This window comes from Myotis nattereri (genome assembly GCF_964212035.1).
Source record: "Myotis nattereri genome assembly, chromosome: 11".
NCBI lineage: Eukaryota > Metazoa > Chordata > Mammalia > Chiroptera > Vespertilionidae > Myotis > Myotis nattereri.
Window position 1 is genome coordinate 36,408,883 of NC_138086.1, and position 24,253 is coordinate 36,433,135.

The window sequence follows — 24,253 nt, forward strand, 5'->3', positions numbered from 1 at the left end:
ATCTAGGCTGTGACAGTCCCCTCTGGGCCCTGCACATACCTTCTCCACTGTGCAATCCCAACCTAACGGATTTACTTGCCCATCCCCTTCCCTGGGCCCTAACCAGTCAGGGAGATTTGTTCACAGTTGGCCTACATTCTGCAGTCAATTTAGGCATCGCTTACTCAGTGAAGACTTTCCCAGAGAGCCTGGTCTCCAGATTGTACTTCAGAAGAGGATATATTTTTATTTCTGCCCCAGGCTCTTTGCCAATGTGCCCATAAAATAAATCTCTTGGGATCTTAAAATGCAGATTCGGTTCAGCAAGTCTGAGGCCCAACCTTGTGACTCTGCATTTCAGACAGAAATCCAGGGAGTGCGACGTCACAGGTCCCTGGGCCACTGAGAAGCGAGCCTCACTCCTATACTTTCCTGAGCTCAAGCCTTGCTCATCCATGGCCCTCAGCCCAAACGTCACCTCAGACGGGCTCTCCCGACACCTTAATCCCACAAGGCCATGCTGTGCTTCCCTCCTAGAGTCAGTCTCCCCCTCACGGCTTCGTGCACACGGTGTGGACATTTCCCCAACTAGACTGGAGCCCCCAAGGAGAGGGGATACTGTTCTCCTGCTGGTGCTGGATAAGCCTCTCAGTTGAAGAAAAGGCCATGAGCACCACACCCGCATTTCCTCCTATGACAGCGGTTCTCAACCTGTGGGTCGCGACCCCTTTGGTGGTCGAACGACCCTTTCACAGGGGTCACCTAAGACCATCCTGCATATCAGATATTTACATGACGATTCATAACAGTAGCAACATTAGTTATGAAGTAGCAACAAAAATAATTTTATGGTTGGGTCACATGAGGAACTGTATTTAAAGGGCCAGAAGGTTGAGAACCACTGTCCTATGAGTTTCTGGCACAAAGTCCCAGGGTGGGGGTGCTCATTCTCCTGATAGAAGAGGAAAGAGGATGCCAAGGAGGGTACAGGCAACATCCTGTCACACTGGAGATTCTGAGAACTTACCGCACACCAGTTCCCACAGTCCCGTCCGTCTCAGCCAGACTCAACTTTAGAGCAGATCACTTGGAAGGCCCACCTAGGCTGCCCCTTCCAAGAGACCTGCTGGCTGCCCCCCATCCCAACCCTGCAACGAACACGCCAGTCACTGCCGAGAGCTGCCACCAGCTCAAGCAACTTCCACCTCACCACCTCTGCTGCAGTCAAAACCAGGAGCAGGTGACAGGGCAGGGGAGATGAAACATCCTGGGGCACAGCTTCTGAATGGGGCTCACATCCCACGCAGACCCCCCACCACCTTTGGAAGGGCTGGTCCGACATCCAGCGGGTCCTACACCTCTTCCCAGCCCCATCAGTGCTCGGCAGGTTCCTTGTCCTCCATCCTCGTCCTCCATCCTGATGGCATGTGCCACTGCTCACCTCCACACGACCTAGAGCTGAGGCCACCAAAGCCCCGCCCCTGGGCCTCCATGACCCCCCCTCGCCGTATGTCAGGTGTTAGGTGGGAAAGGGCTCCCCAGCCCACCCAGGTTGGCCTCTCCACCTTCACCTCCACCAAGGCTCTGGGTGAGCTGGTGCCCCTGACATAGTCATGCAGGTTGATTTTCAAAATTCCTTTTATTCCATCATAACAGCCTACCCAATCCTTACTATCCCCCTGAAGTACCCGCCTGTGCCCCAGGTCACCGCTCCTCCAGCCACGTCCATTCTGAAGAGTGGCTGGCCTCTCTCTCTAGGAGACACCTCAGTTCCTGGCTCAAGGGGCCTGGGGGCTTGGGAAAAGCGCCTCGTCCTGTGGTCCTGGGAGAAGGCTCAGCAACACCCAGTCCCTTTTTCACTGCAACAAGGCTGGGCGCTGCTTGTCGGGACTGCGCGCTCAGAGGTCAGGCTGAAGCGTCATCGTCCTTGGCAGGTTGCTTGGTGATGGCTCTCACTTTGCACCATAACAAGAAGAAACAAAAAATGAAAGCATTCCAACTAGTAATTCCTCAGACGACAACAAAATTAAGGGCAAAAATCAACATGATTTGGCAAAAGTTTTTAAAATTTTAAATTAAAAAAAGAAAAAACATTCACACAGAAGAGATTTAACTTGTCTGCTTTGAAGAAATATATTAAAGAAAGTGGAAAGTTAAAAAAATATCAAACCCCAAATAAGGATAAAAATAGATGTATCCTCTGTAAAAATCTGGGCAAATCTACTGAATCATTCATATCTATTCAGTATTCAGAGCGTGAGGTGAAATATCCGAGTATAAAAAGTTAAAAAAAAACAAAAAAAAACACAAAAAACAGCAAAAAACTCAAGACACTGCCCCTGTGCTGAGCGGGGCGGCGGCTCGCTCGGGCTCCGGCCGCTGGAAGCCACAGTGTGTCTGGTCCCTGCTGCCTCCCTGCCCTCCGAGCTTTAAAGGTCCTCCCTGGTCCTGCTGGGCTTTGTGACGTGCTCGTCTATGAACTTGCTCAAGTGCTCCAGGTCTCTGTTTCCATCCTCAAACTTAATCGGGTTCTTTTTGTCCCCACTGGGCGCGAAGTAGATGGTGGGGAAGCCCTCGACCTTGTATCGGTCGTTGGTGATGTCGTTGGCGGTGGCGTCCATCTTGGCGACGACCAGGTTCTTGTGGCCCTTGTACTTCTTGCCCAGGGCGGTGTACACGGGCTCCAGCTGCTTGCAGTGCCCGCACCAGGGTGCGTAGAACTCGATGAGGACGTCCTTCTTGGGGTCCATCACGATGGAGTCGAAGGTCTTGCCCACCACGACCTTGACGGGCCCCTTGTTGTTCTTGGGCACAGGTTGGGATTTGATAACCGGCTTCAGTTTTCCTGCCGAGGAAAGAAAGCAGGGGAGGGACGTGAGCGATGAAAAGGCCCCGGCTCTGCCTGGACTGGGTAGGGCCTTGCCTCCAACGGCCCATCCTTCAGTTTCCTGGTCTCCTCAAATCTTCTACTTCCCCCTTGCAAAGGCCAGAGAGGGGGGAGGTGGTCCCACCCAGGGCTCTGGGGCCACTGGGTCCTGTCCAGGGCGGCTGTCACAAAGGGAGAGCCGGTGCCTGGGGCTGCACAGCCGTGTGGGAAAAGCACTGACCGGAGCGGCAGACAGGGGCCTGGGAGGTCTGCCCATGACAGGCTGGCGCTGGGGACTGGGCCATGTGCTCAACCTGACCAATACAGACATGCATGTAATGCCTCCAAGAAATTCCCACATACACACAACTTCCCACAAACACCAAAAGCCTGTTTTAATTAAGTAAGACTTCTTGACATTTCCAAGACATACCTGCCCTTTTTCCTATTACAAAAAAAAAAAGAAAGAAAGAAAGAAAAGAAAAAGAAAGGTGTATCTCCATCTCTATCCTCCCTGAGGCACCCAGGGAACAAACGAGGTGTGGGCTCAGCACAAGCGATGGGATTGAAGAGTGCCCTAGCCTGGACGCCAGGTGCGCCCGCAGCCACCCAGGCTCGCGCAGGGGAAGCCCGGCCACACGCAGCCCACCTTTTTTGAAAGCTGTGACGAACTCTCGGAGGGTGTCGGAGTCAAACTCATCGGGCTCCATGGCAAACTTCCGCCCACCCTCGTCCAGGATGGCGGCATTGACGTCCTCCCCGCTCTCGCTGAGCCCCAGGTCCTTCACCTCCGTGGCAAAGTCGTCCTCGTCGGCCACAGCAAAGGTGTACTCCGGGAAGTCCTGGGCCACCTCCAGCACCTTGCTCCGCCAAAACTGAGTGGCTGAAACAGGACGAAGGACCGTGAGCCTCAGAGATGAAGGTGAAGATTCTGCCCCTTGGATTCTAACAAGGCTTAGGCTTCCATCGGAGAGAAAAGCATTTCTGAAAATGCCACCTCTGTGACCAAGGGACCCTGGTCGAAAGCTCCACCAGCCCAGGAGGCCTGCATAAGCCCCTGCCTGGAGCACAGAAGGACAATGACCTGAAGCCATAAAGTAAACACACTCCCACCCACCAGGGCCTGGTCCCTCACCCGCTCTGTAGTCAAAGCTGAAGTCCACGCTGTAGTAGACGACCACCAGAGGGCGGCGCGTGTACCGCTTGGCGTCGTTGGAGGGCTTGCGGTGACCCACCAGGGGCAAGGTGTGTTTCAGCACGAAGTCCTTGATGGCAGAGCCCTCTGTGGAGCTCTGCAAAAAGTGAGGACAGGTGAGGGTCGGCCTGACAAAAGTGGGGCTCACCTGACACTCCCACCTTTTGCTGCCACTGTTAATGAATACAGATGGGACGGAGCACGGGAAGAGGGGGTCACTGAAGGTGAGATGCTCTGGGCTCACTCAAGCACACCCCAGTAATTCCCTTTCTCCAGTGAACCTTGAGAGAGCTTGTGGGGCCACTGCAGAGGCCCCCACCCAGTCCTCCGGGCCTGGGCTCACTGTGCTGTCAATTAGGAAATGCTGGAGGAAGGCCCGCCTCCGGAGGACAGTTGTTACCACAGCCAACTGAGCAGAGGGTCCGTCTTCCCGTCTGATCCTCACGTCTGCCCTATGAGGACATTTCAGACGACAGCATGGAGGTGCAGAGAGGCCCAAGTGCACCCAGATGGTGAGTGGCCATGACAGCTTTGTGGGCTGCCTGGAGAAATCACCCCCGTGCTGCCCACTCCAAAGGACAGCGTGGTCTCGGGCAAGAGCATGGAGCCACAGCTGTGGCTGGCCCAGAGATGGAGCAGTGTGGAGACTCAGCTCACACCGGCACCCAGGTAACTTCCAGGTAAGAAGGAGCAGTGTGAGGCACTGGCATTTACACAGAACCTGTGATCGGCTGGGCACAGCGGTGGTCGCTTGGAGACACTGAGCCCAGGCTGTGAGAGGTGAAATGACTGCCCTGAGGGACAGGCAGCGTGTCCTGACACAGGGGCTCACACTGACTGAGGATCAGAGCCAGGCACTCAGACACCAGACTCACAGGCACCCCGAGGGTGGGCACAGCCACTTCACGGTATAGATGAAGATACCGAGGGGCAGTGAGGTTAAGCTGCTTGCCGAAGGTTGTACAGCTAGAAGTGGTGGATGAACACCACACCTTCCCCCACAGCCTGAGTCCCACCTGGACAGGACAGTCAGGGAGGTGGCCCCGTGCAGCCCTGAAGATGGGCAGAACTTTCCAAGTGAGAGGAAGAGCAGGAAGGAGCAGGGGACAAGGCATCGAGGCTCTGGCCCTAGGGTACCAGGAGGGTGGGAGGAAAGTGCCAAAAAAGCAGTGAGGTGGGTGGCAGGGGGTGTCACCCAGAAGGCAACCTCAAGAGTAAAGTGGCAGTGCCCTGGCCAGTGGGGCTCTGTTGGTTGGAGCATCATCCCATGCACTAGAAGCTCACAGGTTCAATTCCCAGTCAGGGAACACACTTAGGTTGTGCATTTGGTTCCCAGTCGGGCTATGTATGGGAGGCAACCAATTGATGTTTCTCTCTCAGTTCAATGTTTCTCTCTCCATCCCCTTCTCTAAAATCAATTGGAAAAAAAAAAAGCCCTAGCTGGTTTGGCTCAGTGGATAGCGCATCGGCTTGTGGACTGAAGGGTCCGGGGTTCAATTCCAGTGAAGGGCACATGCCCATGGTTGCGACTCGATCCCCAGTAGGGGGCGTGCAGGAGGCAGCCAATCAATGATTGTCTCTCATCATTGATGTTTCTATCTCTCTCTCCCTCTCCTTCCTCTCTGAAATCAATAAAAATATATTAAAAAAACACCACCACCTTGATAAAAAGAGAGAAAGAGAGAGAGAGAGAGAGAGAGAGAGAGAGAGAGAGAGAGAGAGAGTAAAGCGGCAGTGACAGCAGGCGAACTTGCGGAGTTGAGCACACACCCTGAGTTGAGCCTCAATGTGGACTCCTTGCAGAGCAAACAGACAGGCTGTCCTCTCTCAGCAGCTCCGGGTGCTGGCTTTACGCCTCGCTTCACCTTATCTGTCCTGCCCTTGTCTTTCCTTTGTCCTGATTTCTAAATCCACTTTTTAAAAACACTCCTTCTCATTATACTGTGTGAATTTTTACAAAGTAGCCTTCTGTAACTTTTGGAACAAAGGTGGTATATGAATAATACCAATCCATTTAAAATCGAAAAAAGCAGGCAAAAGACAAAAGTCAAGTGGCAGTGCTACATATACCAGACTGGACTGTGAGGCTCTTAACCCCTCTGAGGTCAAGGGCCTCTTCAGGAACCTGCCAAAAGCTACAGACTCCTTTCCTGGGAACATGGACACCACACAGGCTGTGCCCGACTCCCCGAGGTCACTGCTCCACGGCCATCAGGGCCCCTCTTTGGACGTGAGACTTCCAGAAGCAGCAATGGGAGTCAGAATCAGGGCTGTCTCCAAGGTTATGCTCCCAGTTCGTAAAAAAGACCAGAAGGGGCATGGCTGCCCCCTGCAGGACACATCCAGGGGACTAGGTCCCACACCACATCCTCCAGGTCCCAGGGGAGCCCTCAGCCCCAGCCTGGCCCAGGAAGAACACCTGCATTCTCCCTCAGCTGCTTCTAACTGGCGTGGGACCTTGGGTAAGACAGCTCACTTGGCTGCATCCAGTCTCTCTCTAGGAAAGTAAAAGCTTTGGGTTCAAGATCTAAGGTCTCTTCCAGGCCTGAAGACCTGCTCACTGAAGCACTCAGTACGCTGAGCTGGGACCGCCTCCCCTTCTAGAGGTGAATGTCACGTCCTTCAGGAAGATGGGGGTGGGGGTAGCAGTGCAAAGAAAGGCCAACTCCACGAGCCACGCGCAGTTCCACAGAGTGAACAGAGGCCTGCCATCGCCCCGCAGCCCTCAGTGCCTGGGGTCCCCGCCTGGAGCAAGACAGACACAGGCCAGACCCTCAGTGGCGGGCACCTATGGGAGGCTGGTGCCAGGAGGTCTGAGTGGTGTGAGAGGTGGTGCTCTGCCAGGGGCCAGGGCTCCTCACGTGCCGGGTGTGTGAGTGCTGCCTGGGTCCCTCGTGTAACTCCTGACCAGGAACCTTCCTACTGGCTGTGCTCCAGGGCCAGAGCCTTCGGTGGAGGGAAATCTCCAGCCTTCAAAACCCCTGCGATGGCACCACCAGGATCCTCATGCCGATCGCATGCCCAGGGGCTGGCACTTCAGAGGGCCATCGAGGCCTGAGCGCCCTCACCCACCTGGATGTCCATCATGTTGCTCCTGGGCTCGTATTTGGACTGGAATTTCTCAGGCTGCATCATGACCAACTTCCCTGGGGAGACTTTCAAGAACTTTGCAATTTCAGTGCTGAAAGTGTGGTGGAATTTGTAATCTTCTCTCAGGTTGTTAGCTGAAAAATGAACCAAATGATAAATACACAATTCATTAAATTGCTTAAACAATCAAATTTTAACTCATAACCCACATCAACCAAAGCAAATGGCCTGGAAATAGTGTAATGACCACCTGAGTTCTTGTGTGGACAGCACCTCAAGCTTTAAGGTTGGATTTTTAAACTTGGTACAGGCCTAATACCTTAAAACCTGTATCTTGGAATTTATAAAAAAAATTTAACAAACTGAATGTTCACAGTAAAACTTAGAGCTAATCTGTCACGTGTCCAGTTGACTGCCGTCTCCAATGCTGGGAAGCACACTGGTCACGGAGAGGCAGTCTCGGGAGGTGACGGTGAGCGTCGCACAATGCTGTGCGCACATGGTGAGCTGGCACACGCAGCACCTCCCGGGGGCCTAATCTCTCCTCAGTGTGTGTGGGGGGCTGTTGGTGGGCTGGGGTCCTAAATGTGGTTCCCCAACTATATATATTGCGTTTAAATCTCATCAAACTCACAAGATAAAACCCTGCTGTCTGGATACTCAAGAACAGGGGCTGGCCAACTTTTTCCAGAAAGGACCAGACAGTGAACGCCTGTGCCACAACCACTCGATGCTGGGCTCAAGTGTGAAAACAGCTAGACAGTGTGTGAACAAGTGAGTGCAGCTGTGTTCCAATAAAACCACAAACCAGGCGAGGCCTGTTTGTCAACTCTGCCCTCATTCTGGGGTGACCAGACCTCAGTCTCTCTGCTCTGTCCTGGCTGAGACACCTACACCCGCCTCTAAGGCAGCTAGCATATCACATGACTTGGGGGAGGCAGCCTGGAGATGCCATGGCTCTCAGAAGCAGACAAAACCAGATTCAAATCACAATTCTAAAACCTGCTAATGGTGTGACGCCAGACATGCTCATTATGCACCTGCCCAAGGCTCAGTCCATCCTCTGTAGAAACGGGAGTCTACCTCGTAGATCGCTGTGAGGATCAGTGAGGCAACCCACCCAGAAGCCATTCGCAGGCTAGCCTCCCACCCTGTTCTAAGCCTCCAGGTGCCCCAGATATTAACAGTCGGCCAAGGACAAAGAGACAAAATTGCCCCAAGAATTTGGTTAGCCACCCCCCTTATTCAGACCCTTCTCCCACTATCCACAGACCGCCCTGCATCCCTAGGGCTGTCTCGCTCCTTCCATGCAGCCCAGTGAACAGGAATGGGCCAGCATAGTAGGCCCAGTGACTCTCACCTCTGCCTGCAGCCTAACCAGATGGAGCCCGAGAGGCACCCGTGTCTGACTAGAAGTGTGGTGCCTGAACTGGCAGTGTGGGCAGCACCTGGCCCACCCCCCACCCAGCCTACAGCCCCAGGCCTGATCACAGACACCACACCGCACCACACTCCTCCCCGCAGCATGTGCACACACACAAATGTGACTTGGGTCTAGGGTTCCCTGTGCAAGTTCCTTCTTGATTACTTACGCGTGGATGACAGGGTTACCTACCCGTGGTCGGCAAACTGCGGCTCGTGAGCCACATGTGGTTCTTTGGCCCCTTGAGTGTGGCTCTTCCTAAGCCTTAGGAGTACCCTAATTAAGTTAATAACAATGTACCTACATATATAGTTTAAGTTTAAAAAATTTGGCTCTCAAAAGAAATTTCAATCGTTGTACTGTTGGTATTTGCCTCTGTTGACCACTGACCTAATCAATGAAGACCAACGAGCATGAGCGGAATGTAGCTCCATGGGAAGGTGCACTACATTAATCTGCATCTGACATGTGCATGACTGTTACAGAAGTCAGCACATTGCAAGCAGTGCGTTTAAAAGATGACAATCAGTACTCTAAAGTAGAAAAACGAGCTATTTTTGGTGTGAGTGCAATGAGAGGGTAGAGGGTACTCAGAAGGAAGTGATGGGGATGGAGGAGATCCTGAGTGTCCCTGAATAAACCAACTTTCATTCACAACCTAAGGGCCATCCTGGATGGCAAGTACACCTGCCCCCAGGCAGGGGCCAGACTTGGGCAGACAACTGTGCCCACCCCCACAAAACACTACTACTGACAGCTGGTCCTAACAATTTCACTTCTCACATTAGCAAGACTAGTACTTATGGGTGCTTATTAGCATCACCAGGCACTCCGTCTACATTATCGCAGCTGACGTAACCACCTTCGAAGTAGAAAAGGTCACCATGGTGGACAGAACACCAGGTTGGTCAGGTCACTGTCTGCGGTCAGTCAAGTGCTAACAATGGACAGAGCCAGGACTCAAACCCAGGTCTGATTTCCGCACTTTCTGGTGAAGAGCCTCCCCTTGCAGAGAGGCTGGCTTTGGGAAGGGGGTCCTGGAACGCAAGGGAGATAAGACAATGAACTTCACTGTGCCCCCCGCCGCCCCACTGTTTATGCACAATTAAGGCAACAGAGAACTAACCTCCAAAGCTGACAGCTAAGCCTGTTCCCATAAATGCTCTGCAATTCATCAAGCCATCCCCTAAATCGACGCCCAGGGCTATTATGCAAAGGCAGCAGGCTCCCCGGTGTCTGTCCAGCGCAGAGGACCACTACTCACCAGCATCCTGGTACAGCTGGTAGGCCGGGTCACTCTCTGCCTTGAAGACTCCAATGATGATGACATCATCTCCATCCTTCAGGAACTCTTGGACCTGCTTCAGGGCCAAAATCTCCTTGGAGGGCGGCCCGGACTGCTCAATCATGTAGTCCACGATCCCTGGGAGCAGAGCACCCGCCTGAGGAGGGGCTGGGGCTCCAGGGCACTCTGCCCACCGCCCACATCCACCAGGGAGCTTCCCCACCCGACTGAGCTTGGAGAAGGAAGTGGCCCCTACCGTATTTCTCCCTTGGGCCATTGTATTCAAAAGGCTTCCCCTTGCGGAAGATCTTCAGGGTGGGATAGCCGGAGACACCAAACCTCTTGGCCAGGTCTGTTTCTGCGGTGGCGTCAACCTTTGCCAGAGGGATTGGGGGAGAGCGCTTGCTCAGCTCTTTGGCGGCCTTCTCGTACTCGGGGGCCAGCTTCTTGCAGTGCCCACACCTGCCAGAGCAAGTCAGTTCAGTCAGGGGCCTGTTCCAGTGTGGACACAGCCTCCCAGTTACACAAGGTGCAAAACCCAGCCTGCGTTCCTGAGCAACTCAGTGCGATCCAGCAGACCTCCAACTGTCTCCGGGCGAGGGTGCTGAGCCAGGCCCCTCAAGAACCAGCTCGACACGGCTTCCTCCCGTGGCATACACACACGCACACACATAAACACATGCACACGCACAGGCACAGACCAGAGCGCAACTATGACATGGAGTAAGATGTGGGAAAGGCCAAGACAATGTCCTAAGAAGGGAGATGTGGGTCAGGTAGGGACACAAGTCAGGGACGGCTTCTTACAGGATGTGACAGTTGAACTGGGACATGAGGGATGAACAGGAAGTGGACAGGAGCCGAAAAAGGTGGGTGAGGGGAGGGGACACCAGGCAGGAAAGCTGTGGGAACCCTGAGGCTCTAGCATGAGAAGGGGACACATGTCGAGTGTGCAGCAAGGCTGAGGGTCATCTTCCAAGATTCACTCTGGAACAAACAGCCATTAGCAGAGACGAAGACAGATTCAACCCTCAGGAGGGAGACAGCGAGGCAGGGATGACAACCTGCGGTAGGTAGAGCGAGGCCACCAGATGCCACCCCCACCTTCATCTCTGTTCTTTCCTCTCTCCCAGCTGGCGAACTTCCATAAACAGCATTCCAGGCCCCCTACCCGAGGTGAAGGGTGTCACGGCTCTCAGTGCCTAGAGAGCCACAAGCTATCAAAGAGCTTTCACACGTGTTCCTCAGAGATGCTCCCTGGCCAGGGTAGGTGTGTGGTGACGAACCTAAGCCTAGGCCAGGTGCTCAGCCATGTGCTCCAGCCTTGAGGAACCCAGGGAGCCCTTTCACGTGGGTCATGTGGGCTTCCCCCATATCCTAGGCTTATGTTCAGCCTCATCATACCCCCCAGGAAAAGACTGTAAAAGGCCACCCCGTTCCGGAACACTTAGCAGCTCCACGTCGCCCTCTGTGCAAGGTGGGGATGCTGCACCCAGGCCATCTCTGGTGCCCCCCCCGCCGCCACCCCCCGCCCAGTGCAGGGTGCCCAATACAGGACGGGCCTGCTGAATCTCTGAGTAACATGAGAGCAACATTATCTTACCAGGGGGCATAGAACTCCACCAGAATGATGTCGGCATCGTTCACCACTTCGTCGAAGTTATCTTTGGTCAGCACAAGTGTGACTTCTGGTGGAGGCGTCCAGTTGGGCTGGGAGATCTCTTTGACCTTGGCAATAATTTCTGAAAGAAACCCAACAAGACTGAGCACAGGCAGACTTCTCGACAGCCCAAGGCCAGCCTGACGAATGAGACTCTATCATCATCTATCCTGATGAATTAGACTACAGTACTAACTGCAAGTGAACGCTGAGACGTCACCTCCCAGTGCTTGATCACACATGCTGATCAACAGCATTGGGGGCATCCCCTTAACATGTACCGCCTAGCACTAACACATTACAGCATCATAAAACATTGAGGAGAATGGAGAGCAGCGGCTCCCAAATGCTCAGGCTGCGCTGGCATCACCTGTTATGAAGGGAACTTTGAGACCCAGTCCAAGTGACTTCCTATCCTCGATGTGGAATCCAGGTCCCACAAAGGGAAGGCACTTGTCTAGGACAAAGGGCTACTGATGGGTGTTTTTTTTAAGCGATTAAAAGATTCCTAAAGGATACCACAATCGTATTTGTTCATTCAGGTAATAAGATTCACTTAGTGCCTAATGTGAGCAGGCAGGGATCCACCGGCCTGGTTTAAGAGACCTGCCTGGCTCCCCACACCATGGTTCCCAATGTGCAGTCTGGGCCTGAGGCCTCAGCAACCCCTGGCTGCTCGTAAGAAATGCCAATTATTAAGCCTGACCTGAAACTTACTGAGTCAGGGAACTCTGAAGATGGGGCTCTGCATCTGTCTTAAATGACGGCACCTCCGTTTTGGTGATTCTGATACAAGATGAACAGTGAGAACCACTGCTCTAGGACAGCGATTTTCAACCTCTGTCATCTCATGGCACTAAAATTAATTACTAAAATTCTGCAGTACACCAAAAATATATTTTTTGCTGCTCTGATAAAAAAAAGTTATAATTTTGATTCATTTACACAGGATGGCTATTGTTGTGTTGCCTGTTGTCATACTCTGTCTTTTGTATCATTTCATTTTTAAAAAAATGTTCTGCCCTAGCTGGTTTGGCTCAGTGGATAGTGTCCCAGTTCAATTTTGGTCAAGGGCATGTACCTTGGTTACAGGCTCAATTCCTGCCCCTGGTCAGGGCACATGCGGGAGGTAACCAATTGATGTGTCTCTCTTACATAGATGTTTCTCTGTCTCTATCCCTCCCTTCCACTCTCTGAAAAAGTCAATGGGAAAAATATCCTTGGTGAGGACTAAAAAAAACAAAAAATTTTCAATTAATCTTACGTCATTTCTTAACACATGTACCCCAGATCTTGTTTCATGGTCTGAAATTGGAAGATACCCCTCCCACCCAAGGACAAGTTTATTCTGATCTTGGTTAGCTCAAATATACCAGAAAGGATCACTCCCAGAAGCTAGTGCTCTGACGGGTCACTCAGTCCTCCCAACTTGTCTTCCTTCCCTTTTTTTTTTTTTTAAAAAATATATTTTTCTTGATTTCAGAGAGGAAGAGAGAGGTAGAGATAGAAACATCAATGATGAGAATCACTGATTGGCTGCCTCCTGCACACACCCTACTGGGGATTGAGCTCACAACCCAGGCATGCGCCCTTGACTGGAATCGAACCTGGGACCCTTCAGTTCACAGGCTGATGCTCTATCCACTGAGTCAAACCAGCTAGGGCTTGTCTTCCTTTGTATTACTCAAATCTCCTCCCCGGCTTGGTACCACTCAGGTACTACTCACCGTCCTGGGTCCTGGAACCCTCGTAGTCGACAGCCTGCCCCTTCTTGAGGATCTTGATGGTGGGGTAGCCGCTCACATCAAACCTGCTGGCCAGCGCTGACTCTGAGGTCGCATCAATCTTAGCGACAGGAATGGGAGGGTCGTTCTCCTTCAAGGTACTGGCAATTTTTTCATACTCTGGAGCAAACTGCTTGCAATGTCCACACCTAAGAAGGTTTGGGGAAAGATGAGCAAGTTGATTATATCCCTGGAGGCTTAACTCCAGCAATGCACACAAAAATGAGGCATCAGGGCGGGGAAAATCTGCAGTCAAGAGGAGACACACGAAATATCACGGGGAGGCCAAGCTGGCTGGAAGTCAAACATCAATTTTCAGCTTCCAGCTCTGCTTTGGGCACAGATTTTCAATGTCTCTGAACCCTATATTTTCATAGGTTTCTCAAAATTTGGCCCAGAGACCCCTTGCAAGGGGCCTATGAGGTAAAACTCTCTTTTTTTAAAAAATATATATTGATTTTTTACAGAGAGGAAGGGAGAGGGATAGACAGTTAGAAACATCGATGAGAGAGAAACATCGACCAGCTGCCTCCTCCTGCACACCTCCTACTGGGGATGCACCGGCAACCAAGGTACATGCCCTTGACCGGAATTGAACCTGGGACCCTTCAGTCCACAGGCCGATGCTCTATCCACTGAGCCAAACCGGTTTGGCTAAAACTCTTTACATAAACATTTTTTGTCTTTTTCACTCATTCTCTCAGACGTATATAGTGAATTTTCCAGAGGCTACACTGACTGACAATGGTGTTAGCATTTGGATGTTAACATGTAATGGGTTACTGTTACTTAAAAATGAGTAATTTTTATTTATTTTAAAATATATATTTTTTAATATATTTTATTGATTTTTTTACAGAGAGGAAGGGAGAGAGATTGAAACATCGATCAGCTGCCTCCTGCACACCTCCTACTGGGGATGTGCCCGCAACCAAGGTACATGCCCTTGACCGGAATCGAACCTGGGACCTTTTAGTCCGCAGGCTGATGCTCTATCCACTGAGCCAAACCGGTTACAGCTATTTATTTATTTTTAAATATATTTTTATTAACTTTTAGAGAGAGAGGAAGGGAGGGGGTAGAGAGATAGAAACATCAATGAGCCAAAACCAGTTTGGCTCAGTGGATAGAGCGTCAGCCTGCGGACTGAAAGGTCCCAGGTTCGATTCCGGTCAAAGGCATGTACCTTGGTTGCGGGCACATCCCCAGTAGGGGATGTGCAGGAGGCAGCTGACCGATGTTACTCTCTCATCGATGTTTCTAACTATCTCTCTCCCTTCTTCTCTGTAAAAAATCAATAAAATATATTTTTTTAAAAAAGGGAATTAATTAGCAGAGATATTTTAATATTGCTATTTGCCCTTTCTCTATAATATAAGTGTGAGAGATGAAAAGAAATTAGTAAAATGTATATAAAAATAATATATAAATTTATTAATAAATAAACAGTAACAAAAGGATATAACAACAGAGGCACGATATGAAAACGACAAAACATGATATAAAAACAACAAAAAGCCCTGACCAGTTTGGCTCAGTGGATAGAGCGTCAGCCTGCGGACTGAAGGGTCCCAGGTTCAATTCCAGTCAAGGACATGTACCTTGGTTGTGGGCACATCCCCAGTGGGGAGTGTGCAGGAGGCAGCTGATCGATGTTTCTCACTCTCTATCCCTCTCCCTTCCTCTCTGTAAAAAATCAATAAAATATATTTTAAAAAAACACACAACAAAAACATGATATGAAAACAACAAAAACATGATATAAAAACAAGTGATGCAAACAATGACTGATAAAGTGATGAAACTTATTCTAATATCTCCCTGTACACCACAATAAGAGTGAAAACACTTTCAGAGTGCTTGACTAATTTCCCTTGTGATGAAGTATTTAAAACTTTAACTGTAACATCACATGCTCTTCAAACTCGAGAGAAAGCAACATATAACTGACCATGCATGAAAACGGGTTCAGGTAGGAATATGCCTACTCTGTCTACACTTTGTCCTTGTGATTTATTAATAGTCATCACAAATGCTGGCATCACAGGAAACTGTCGTCGAATCAATTTAAATGAGAAGCCAGTGTCAGATGGGAACAAATTAATTCTTGGAATCAGAACAACCTCTCCCTCTACAGATCCTGTTAATACTTCAGCTTCGATAATGTTAGGTTGTAATCTTTTGATAATAAATCTGGTACCATTACAAAGGCCCCATTTACTATTGAGATTTCTCAAAAGCATGATGATTGCACCCACTTTCAATTTTAATTTATGACACGGCATTCCCGAAGGAGTAATACTATTAAGAAATTCGATGGGAAAATTTTCCTTTTCAGCATCATCTGTGGAATCAATGGAACCATCAAATATGTGTGAAAATCTCCATCGAGTATATCCAAATTTTCATTTAATTTTTGAACATGCTCATTTTTTGGACAAAGAATTGCACGTTTAGATATATTTTTAATATTATCTATAGCAGTGGTTCTCAACCTTGGCTGCACATTAGAATCACCTGGGAATCTTTTTAAGATCCTGATTCCTGGGCCTCATCCTCCGGAAATTATTTCTTTGTTATGGGGTGGGGCCACAACATTAGTAACAAAGAAACAGAATTTCTAGAGGATGAGGCCCAGAAATCAGGATTTTAAAAGGATTCCCAGGTGATTCTAATGTGCAGCCAAGGTTGAGAACCACTGATCTATAGATATAGTATTTCCAAAGGTAGCTTCAATGATAGATCCATTAAAAATCATTTCATTCTAAGCTCTGCTCCTAGGGCGGGTTCCTGCCTGAAACCTCGCCCTCCAGGAAACAGCTGGGGGAGGGCGCAGCCATTTCCAAGACAACCCCTGCAGGACTGACTTCCTTCGGGTTGGTCGCACTTCTGGCCGTGATGTTACACCCAGGGTTTTTATATAAGTAGATGATAAACATAACCCACATGAAAGCTATTTGGGGTCCTCACATTTTAAGTGTTAAGGGATTCATTCCCTGGCCGGGTGGGTCAGCTGGTTAGAGCATCATCCTGATACACCAAGGTTGCCTGTGGGTTTGATTCCCAGTCAGGGCACATGATTCATTTATTTATGCATTCAACAAATGAATGCATAAATAAGTGAAACAACAAATCAACGTGTTTTTTTTCTCTCTCTCAAATCAATAAATAAAAATTTTAAAAATTAGTTTGAGGACTGCTGATCTATAAAATAGGAATAAAACCTCACAGACCTGTTCATAGGATTGTTGAAATTTTTTACACAAAATAGCTAGTACCATACTCGAACAAAGCACCGGACACATAGGTACATCCTGACTATTATATTTTCAAGTGAACCAAGGAGGGTGGGTGAAAGAGGAGAGAAGAGATTAGGAGATAACAGGAGATGGGGGGAGGAATACAAGATGGGTAACATGCTGCACTGTGAAGGTGAAAGACAGGAAAGGGAGCGGGCACCTTCTCTGCCTTCCCAGGGGCTGCGTCAGGCCTACACACGGGAGCCAGCCTGACCAAGGGCAGGACGAGGGAGGTGGCCTTGAGATGGGTCAGATGTCTGTCACCAACACAGGTTTCCATATCATCAGAGTTTGTTAAACACCCACCCCTCCTGCCTTCCCTGGCTGTAACTATCAGAGGACAGGTTCATATTTGAAACTGCTGGGGACCACACTCTATAAGGGCTGGCTCATGGGATGTGCGGTGCAAATTGGCAGAATTCGGAGGTCCAGGTGATCCAGAGCCAAGGGCTGGCGTTCCTGCACCCAGCCACTCCTGCCCTGCCAGGGTCAAGCATGGGAGCAGAGGAACTTCGCATCCACCCTGAAGGAACCAGATGTGGGTCCTTACCATGGGGCGTAGAACTCCAGCAGCACCGTGTCTTTGTCAGCCACAAAGTTATCAAAGTTTACGTCAGTTAGGACTAAGACACCATTTTCTTCCTTAACTTCCAAGTCATCTTCCTCCTCTTCCTCCTCCTCCTCCTCCTCATCGTCCTCCTCAATGGCCTCTTCTTTATTAGAATCTGAGCAGGAAATATCCAGAATGGTTAGAAAACTGGTGACTTTCCCTCCTTAAAAATTTTCCTAGAACCCCAAATCCTTCAAAATGTGTCATGAGTCTGGAATAGTCTCTGGGAACCCCCAGCAGATGGGGTGGTGACATCAGGACTTTTCACCTCAGAAATTCTGCTCTAAGTTTGCATACTGGGTGGCCACTTAAGATTTAATTTAAAGGGAGGCCATGGTTAAATAAGATGTCTGAAAACCAGACCTAGAATTTAAAGTCTAAATACCCCCGCCCTGGCCGGTTTTGCTCAGTGGATAGAGCGTCGGCTTGCGGACTGAAAGGTCCCAGGTTCTATTCCGGTCAAGGGCATGTACCTTAGTTGCGGGCACATACCCAGTGGGGAGTGTGCAGGAGGCAGCTGATCGATGTTTCTCTCTCATCGATGTTTCTAACTCTCTATCCCTCTCCCTTCCTCTCTGTAAAAAATCAATAAAATATATTAAAAAAAAAAGTCTAAATACCCCAGCAGGATCACCCCCCTCCCCAGAGGTGGCACCCCCTGCTCTGCATGCCTCCTGCCTGAATACAGAGACCCCAACATCAGCCCCCTCCTGCTCTGTACTGAACTCTAACTCACAATCCCTCAGCAACCCTCCTGCAGTCTCTCTAGCCCATGGCTCCTCTGCACAGCCCATGCTCTGCGTTTTAGGAACACCTCGTTTTATGATTCCCTCTTGTTTGTGCTCCAGGGTATTAACTTTCACCTACGTGCTTCCAGCCTAGAAGCAAACCTCCCTTCCCAGAACACAGAATCCAAGTACACCTCATTATCAAGGTCGTTAATTTTTTGCCAAACTACAGATACAAGGCATTGTGGGACCACAGTTATTATTCAGGTTCTCCAGCTTCGGTCACATCAGCAGGTGCACTTGAAGCAAGCACGAGGACTTCATTAACTCCGAAGCCAGAACACTTCAAGGGGCCAATTATTGGTGTTTGGAGATGCTTCCCAGGAGATAAACCAAGATGGACAGTTTCCAAGTTTGGGGCCGAGGATGAGATCAAAGCATGAAAACCTACCCTTGGGATCCTGGAACTCCTGGGACTTACAGAGTCTGATGCCCGTCCCTAACTAATCCCCCCAACTACTCCAGGGCTGGCCCTGCAGCTGCTCAGGCGAGCCAGGGCACTGGTCTGGGTGGGGTGGGCAGCTTTGTCCACTACTGTTAAAATTTACCAATCCGCAAACCAATTACAAAAAACAAACCAAAACCACCCCCACCCCGCCAGCCACTTCCTCAAACATGTGCCTTTAAACACCTTACTGCTTTTTCCTGACTTCCACATTCCCTTGTCAGGAGAGGGAGAAATAGCTCTAAACCCCCCCCAAAACCCCCACCAGTGTGAAAATACAAACCAACCGGACTCCCCTGTCTCTGGGACAAGTTCCCCCCCTGCCCTCAGTTTTTCTCCTAGCCCACACCTTGCACTCTGGACGACAGTTCTGCAACAACCCTTCCCTGGCCACCTTATCACCTCCCTCCCCCATGGCAGGAGCTCTGTGGGGTGGGCAGACCTGCAGGGGCGCCAGGCCCCCAGCACTGTCAGCAGGCAGCACCAAGAAGAACAAGGCTTCCTGGATGTGAAGGGGGCCAGAACACAGGGGAAGGCAACATCTTTTGCAAGCTCTACCCAAAATGACCTGCAGGGGGGGACTTGACGCGGGGTGTTCTGCTTCAGCTGGGGTGCCTGCCTAGGAGGCACCCCACAACCTGGGGCCAGGATGGCCTGCTGTGGGCAGGGCTGGTGGGCCGTGCATACACACTCAGTGCCTGGCTGCTCTGCCCAGTCAGATCTGCCTGCAGAACCAAATTTCCCTGCAGGCAGATGGAGGCGGGAGGAGGGCTGAAAGAAAGCACTGGGAGCCTGGTCCGCTCTCCAAGCTGGGAATGCACGACGGGAGGAGGCGGGACTTGGCAATCCGCTCAACACCAGGGACAAGGAGAATGTTACGAAAAGGAAGAGCAAAGACGCCTCCTTACCCATGCTGGGCCCGACGTGGTCTGTGAGCACCAGAGATGGGGCTCTCGTGAGTAAATGGGTGTCCATGAGTTACCGTGGGCCAGAGCTAAGAGTGAATTCCTTTCTTGAATTTAAAAATGTTTTCCACTCCTCCCCAACTCACAGACCAAGGACTGATTCCCCTGCAATCTGAGAAGGTGCTGGCTCTATATTCGCACCAACTAGATACCCACATTTCCCCGCAAAGAAAACACCTACCTTTTAGTGGGGAGACCACTCTTCATTGGGCTTCACTTTTAAGCCCAATAGATAAAAATATACCCAAAGCCTCTGGCACCTTCTGGAAGCGTGCCATCCTCAGCCTGGGGCCGATGTAGCCTCCCACATAGCCTCAACAGTGCTGAGCCCAGGTGGTAAAATGGGGCCCTCCTCTAACCAGGTCACTGCAGTACCTGTCCCCTCCCACCAGCACATGTGGTGATAAGAATGGATCCCTGCCCGGCCTGGACGCTAGCAGCTCCTTGCAGAATGTCCTCATCAACTTTCTTAGCTCATCACTTCCAATCCCCACTACAGATGTCCCTGTAACAGTTGGATAAACTCTGCCATTAGGTCATACTGAATGGTTTATATTAAACATGGACTAGAGAAACTTGTTATCAGATGTAGCATTCTAGCTGATATGGTTGACAGGACTGTGCTGAGCTCTTAAACATTCTCTCATCCCTTGAGGGAAACACATTCCCTGCACTCACAGACAAGAAACTGAGGCACAGAGAGCCTAGGTCACCTGCCCGAGGATCACAAAAGCTACTCAGTGATGGCTCCTGACCACTCCACTACTGCACTGTATTGTCATATTAGATTTTCTTCTCAACACGCCCAAAGGTTTACGATTACTTCTCAGGAATGAAAAGAGAGAGGCAGCTGAAGAGTTCTTTAATGCTAGTGATTTTCCACTTAAAATCTAAACCCATCCCAAATAAAAGCAGGCATCAAAATATCTTCATTCTGTTCACTGGAAAGACGTGACAAGTAGAAGTGACGTCTAATTTGAGACATGACCACAAACTGAGGCTTAAATCATCAGAGCTCAAGCTCTATTGGTGACCGTATTTTTTTTGGGGGGGGGGGGCATCTAGAACCCAGACACCACTGTGCTGTTTGAACCTAAAATGTAAGAAAGGCACACAAGACGGAAAACCCTGCAGCCTTGGAATATCTGGGGAGGGGGAAAGTGTGGCCCCAAAATAAATTCACAGGACAAGTTACCTGTGAAAGTGAAGGGCAGGGATCCCCACAGGGATGGGCAAGAGTCCAGATAAGGGCTCGAAGCTCCACTCCACCCCAGAGGATGCCCTGGGAAACCTGCCTCGGCGGTGACAACTCCAGAGTTCCCTGGCTCACCCCAAAGGCAACTGCTTCCCCGGCCTCCACTGCGTTAGTGACCTGTGGCCCAAATGACAAACGGACTGGTTATTAGTAGCCCTTGGTGTCCAGGCCATTTGCTTTTTAGCTACATTCCAAAAAGTACCCTCCAGCCCCACTGGTCCTCAAACTTTAACGTACCTCCCAAAGTTTATTCTATGAGTCCATGAAGAGTGTGTCTAGAATGCAGATCACAGCCCTCACCCCAACTTCTGCTTTGGTATATTTTGGGACTCTGTATTTAAATAAGCACCAGGTGGTTTGGATAAGGGTCCCAGGTCACACTTGTAAGGCCACGCTGCTATATAGGTCCTTTCGGCAGGTGTTTTTCACTAGGTGCTGGCTTTTACTTCCTTTTCTATTTGGGTAAAGATTCTTGATTCAGTGACCCCAGAGAAGTTACTCAATCTGTTTGAAAGAGTACAAAGTTCACACTTCCTTACACACTAATCTTAGAAAAGGGGCTTATTTATATTGGAACGAACTCACTAGGAAAAGAAAAAAAACTAGTCGTGGGGAGAAAGACAAGAGAGGAAGAAAGCTGAGACCCGTAACAGGATGCCCTGTTCTCTCCGAGTAGCTTCCTTTCCTTGCAGTGTGCTTTCTACTTGTCAAAGTTCTCTTAGCCATGTGTTCTGAGCTCGCTGATTTCAAAGCAAAACGCAGGACCCATGACTAGTAACTGTCGACGGATCGTCCCTGCGAGAGAAGGTGCTTCATGGGCACGGGCCACAGGCCTCATCCTTGACTCCCAGACCCAGCGCGGTGATTGGCACATAGTACGTGCTGAACAAATGTTCGCTGAGGGGCTGGCATCTCCGGGTTTAAAAAGATGCAAACCAAGCTATCCATTTCTCCCACCAACCAGAACCCTCGGGTCACTTATTTCCAAATGTAAAGACATTTTAAAAAAGTAAGATGCTTGCTGCCCACGACTCCTCTGGGCTTCCACTTGGGCCTTCACGCCCCGGCCTTCTCTGAATCCTGATTGGAAACATTGGCCCCCTCTCCTACACTCCCTGGGCGTGTTCGCCTGGACATTTTAAGCAATTCTCAAACTTCCCTTCACGGGAGCATGGACCTGAGGAAAGTCTGAGCGGAATCGAGACGAAGAAACCAATTGCAAAGAAGGCACTTTGCACCCCTCCGGTCCAAGCCTCGGCGGCAGCCCCGACCCCGTCCCCGCGCTGCCATCCCGGGATCTATGCGATGCGGGCCACCCGCAACCGGTCCCTTAAACTCCAGAATGTCAGCGCCGGCGTCAGTGTTGGAGGGGCTCCGCGCGGAACCCGCCGGCTCCGGGTCGCACCCACCCCCGCGCCGCGCGAGACGCTCTTCAGCCCGCAGGCCCGGCTCACCTGCGTCCGGCCCCCCGGCGCTCGCCACGGCCAGCAGTTGCGCCAGCGCCAGGAGCAGGACCAGCAGGCAGGCTTTCCGGAGCTTCATCACGGCGGCGTGAGCGCGGGCTCCCAGCACTGGCAGCAGCAGAGCGATCCCGAACCCGGGGCTCTGGCCTGGCGGGCGGAACGCGAGGGTCGAAAAGAAGCTGCCCCCTCCCCTCCCACGAAGTCCTCGCTGGAGATTGGCTGGGGGCGAGAGCCGGCCAATCCCAGCCCGATCGGGCGCGCGGGCAGCGGGCGCCTCGCTGCGCGTCCCAGCTCCGGGCACCGCCCTCCACGCCTGCGCTCCTCCCCAGCTTCCTCCGCGCGCCGGGAGGCTCCTGCGTTTAAAGCTCTGAGCCCTAACGTGAGGTGCCCCCTTCTGATTGGCTGCGCCGGAGCCACCAATCAGCAGCTGCCACTCGGTTTGCCGGGAGCGCACAGGTTTAGAGAGGGAGCGGGGGAGAACAAAGGCGGCCGGCAGGAGCCTGAGGGGCGTGGCCGTACTACGCATCGTGGCACGATTGGGCGTCGGTGAGGTGGGCGGGGCCTGTATGTGCAGGGCGGGGCGGAGCTCCGTGAGGGCTGTTGTGCTTCGCAGGAAGAACACGTGTCCTTAGAAGAGCGGTCAGCGCAAAGGCTGTCTGCTCAACCTGCAGCGGTGCCCGGAGACCAGGGAACTGTTCGGCGGAGGGGTCCGAACCAGTCTGTTGATGGGAAGAAGAAAACGAGACACTCGAGTCAGCCTCATGCTCCTGGTCTTCTCGTGTTTTTTCTTCTTGAGCAAATAAAAGCTTGCATTTCTTTCCTGGGCTTGGAGAAGGGATGAGCAGGTTTCTTAAATGCCCGAGTTTTAGTATGCCTGCAGAGTTATAGAAGACAAGGAGAAAAAATAAAACACAAGAGTGCAAGAGTATTTTTCTGTGTATACAAATTATTAAGTGAGGAAGAAAGAAAGCCGGCTTCACAGGCTTAAATAGAGTTTTTTTTGGTTTGTTTTGTTAATCCTCACCCAAGAATATTTTTTCCATTGATTTTTTTTTTTTAGAGAAAGTGGAAGGGAAAGAGGAGGGAGGGAGGGAGGGAGAGAGAAAGAGAGAGAGAGAGAGAGAGAGAGAGAAACATCGACCTATGGAAATTGATCCCAAGACCCTCCTGTGCCAGGGCCGATGTTCTAATCACTAAGAACGCTGGCCAGGGCAACAATTAGAGTTTTTAAATTTAATATATTCTTTTTAAAAATATATTTTATTGATTTTTTACAGAGAGGAAGGGAGAGGGATAGAGAGTTAGAAACATTGATGAGAGAGAAACATCGATGCAGCTGCCTCCTGCACACTCCCCACGGGATGTGCCCGCAACCAAGGTACAATGCCTTTGACCAGAATCGAACCTGGGACCCTTCAGTCTGCAGGCCAACAACCGTTTAGGGCTAAATTTAATATAGTCTTATTGAGCTCCTGTGAACCTAATGGTTCCCCCTTATTTTTGTAGGGCAGAAAGACCTCAACACCAGAGTATACACTAAGTGATTTATTAGAATGCTATGAATGTAGAATGTAAAACAGTTAAACATCTTTTCTTTAACCTTCACCCAAAGACATGCTTATTGATTTTAGAGAGATGGGGAGGAGGAAGAGAGAAACATTGATCGGTTGCTTCCCATACTATCAGTGGGTCAAACCCGAAACCTGTGTATGTGACTTGACCAAGAATCAAACCCAGGCCCCTTGGGTGCACCGGACAATGCTCCAACCAACTGAGCTACACTGGCCAGGGCACAAAATAGGAATGACAAAGCAGGGGAAAAACAACTTCATAGTGGGGAGGTCTGGGAGACATGACCTTCATTAAGTGATCAACATGAACATCATCACTTGTGAAACAAACAAGTCATGTGCTACCCAGTAAGATACAATGAGAACACAGCATTGCTTTTTCAGCTGAAAAATAAGTAACCTGAGCCAAATAATGAAGGCACATATTGGGGGACATGCTACAAAATAACTGCCTCGTGTCCTTGAAAAGTATCAAGGTCCTGACAGCCCAAGGCTGTCTGTTTTTCTAGAAACTTACTGAGGGCTGAAGCCAGCATGCTGCAAAACCTACACTTTTAAAACTACCTGCCAGGTCC

At 50.5% G+C, this 24,253-nt stretch overlaps 1 protein-coding gene across 1 annotated transcript; it reads right to left on the reverse strand.

The window, feature by feature from the left end:
- Positions 1-1,607: 1,607 nt before the first annotated feature.
- On the reverse strand, positions 1,608-22,438 carry PDIA4 (protein disulfide isomerase family A member 4). The gene is made up of 10 exons (XM_081102226.1): positions 22,099-22,438; positions 17,132-17,306; positions 13,226-13,431; positions 11,442-11,580; positions 10,095-10,300; positions 9,818-9,976; positions 7,113-7,264; positions 3,981-4,137; positions 3,495-3,728; positions 1,608-2,824 (listed from the first exon to the last, which is right to left on the reverse strand). The coding sequence occupies exons 1-10, from the start codon at positions 22,184-22,186 to the stop codon at positions 2,409-2,411; spliced, it is 1,932 nt and encodes a 643-aa protein (XP_080958352.1). The 5' UTR covers positions 22,187-22,438; the 3' UTR covers positions 1,608-2,408.
- Between the last annotated feature and the right edge of the window lie 1,815 nt (positions 22,439-24,253).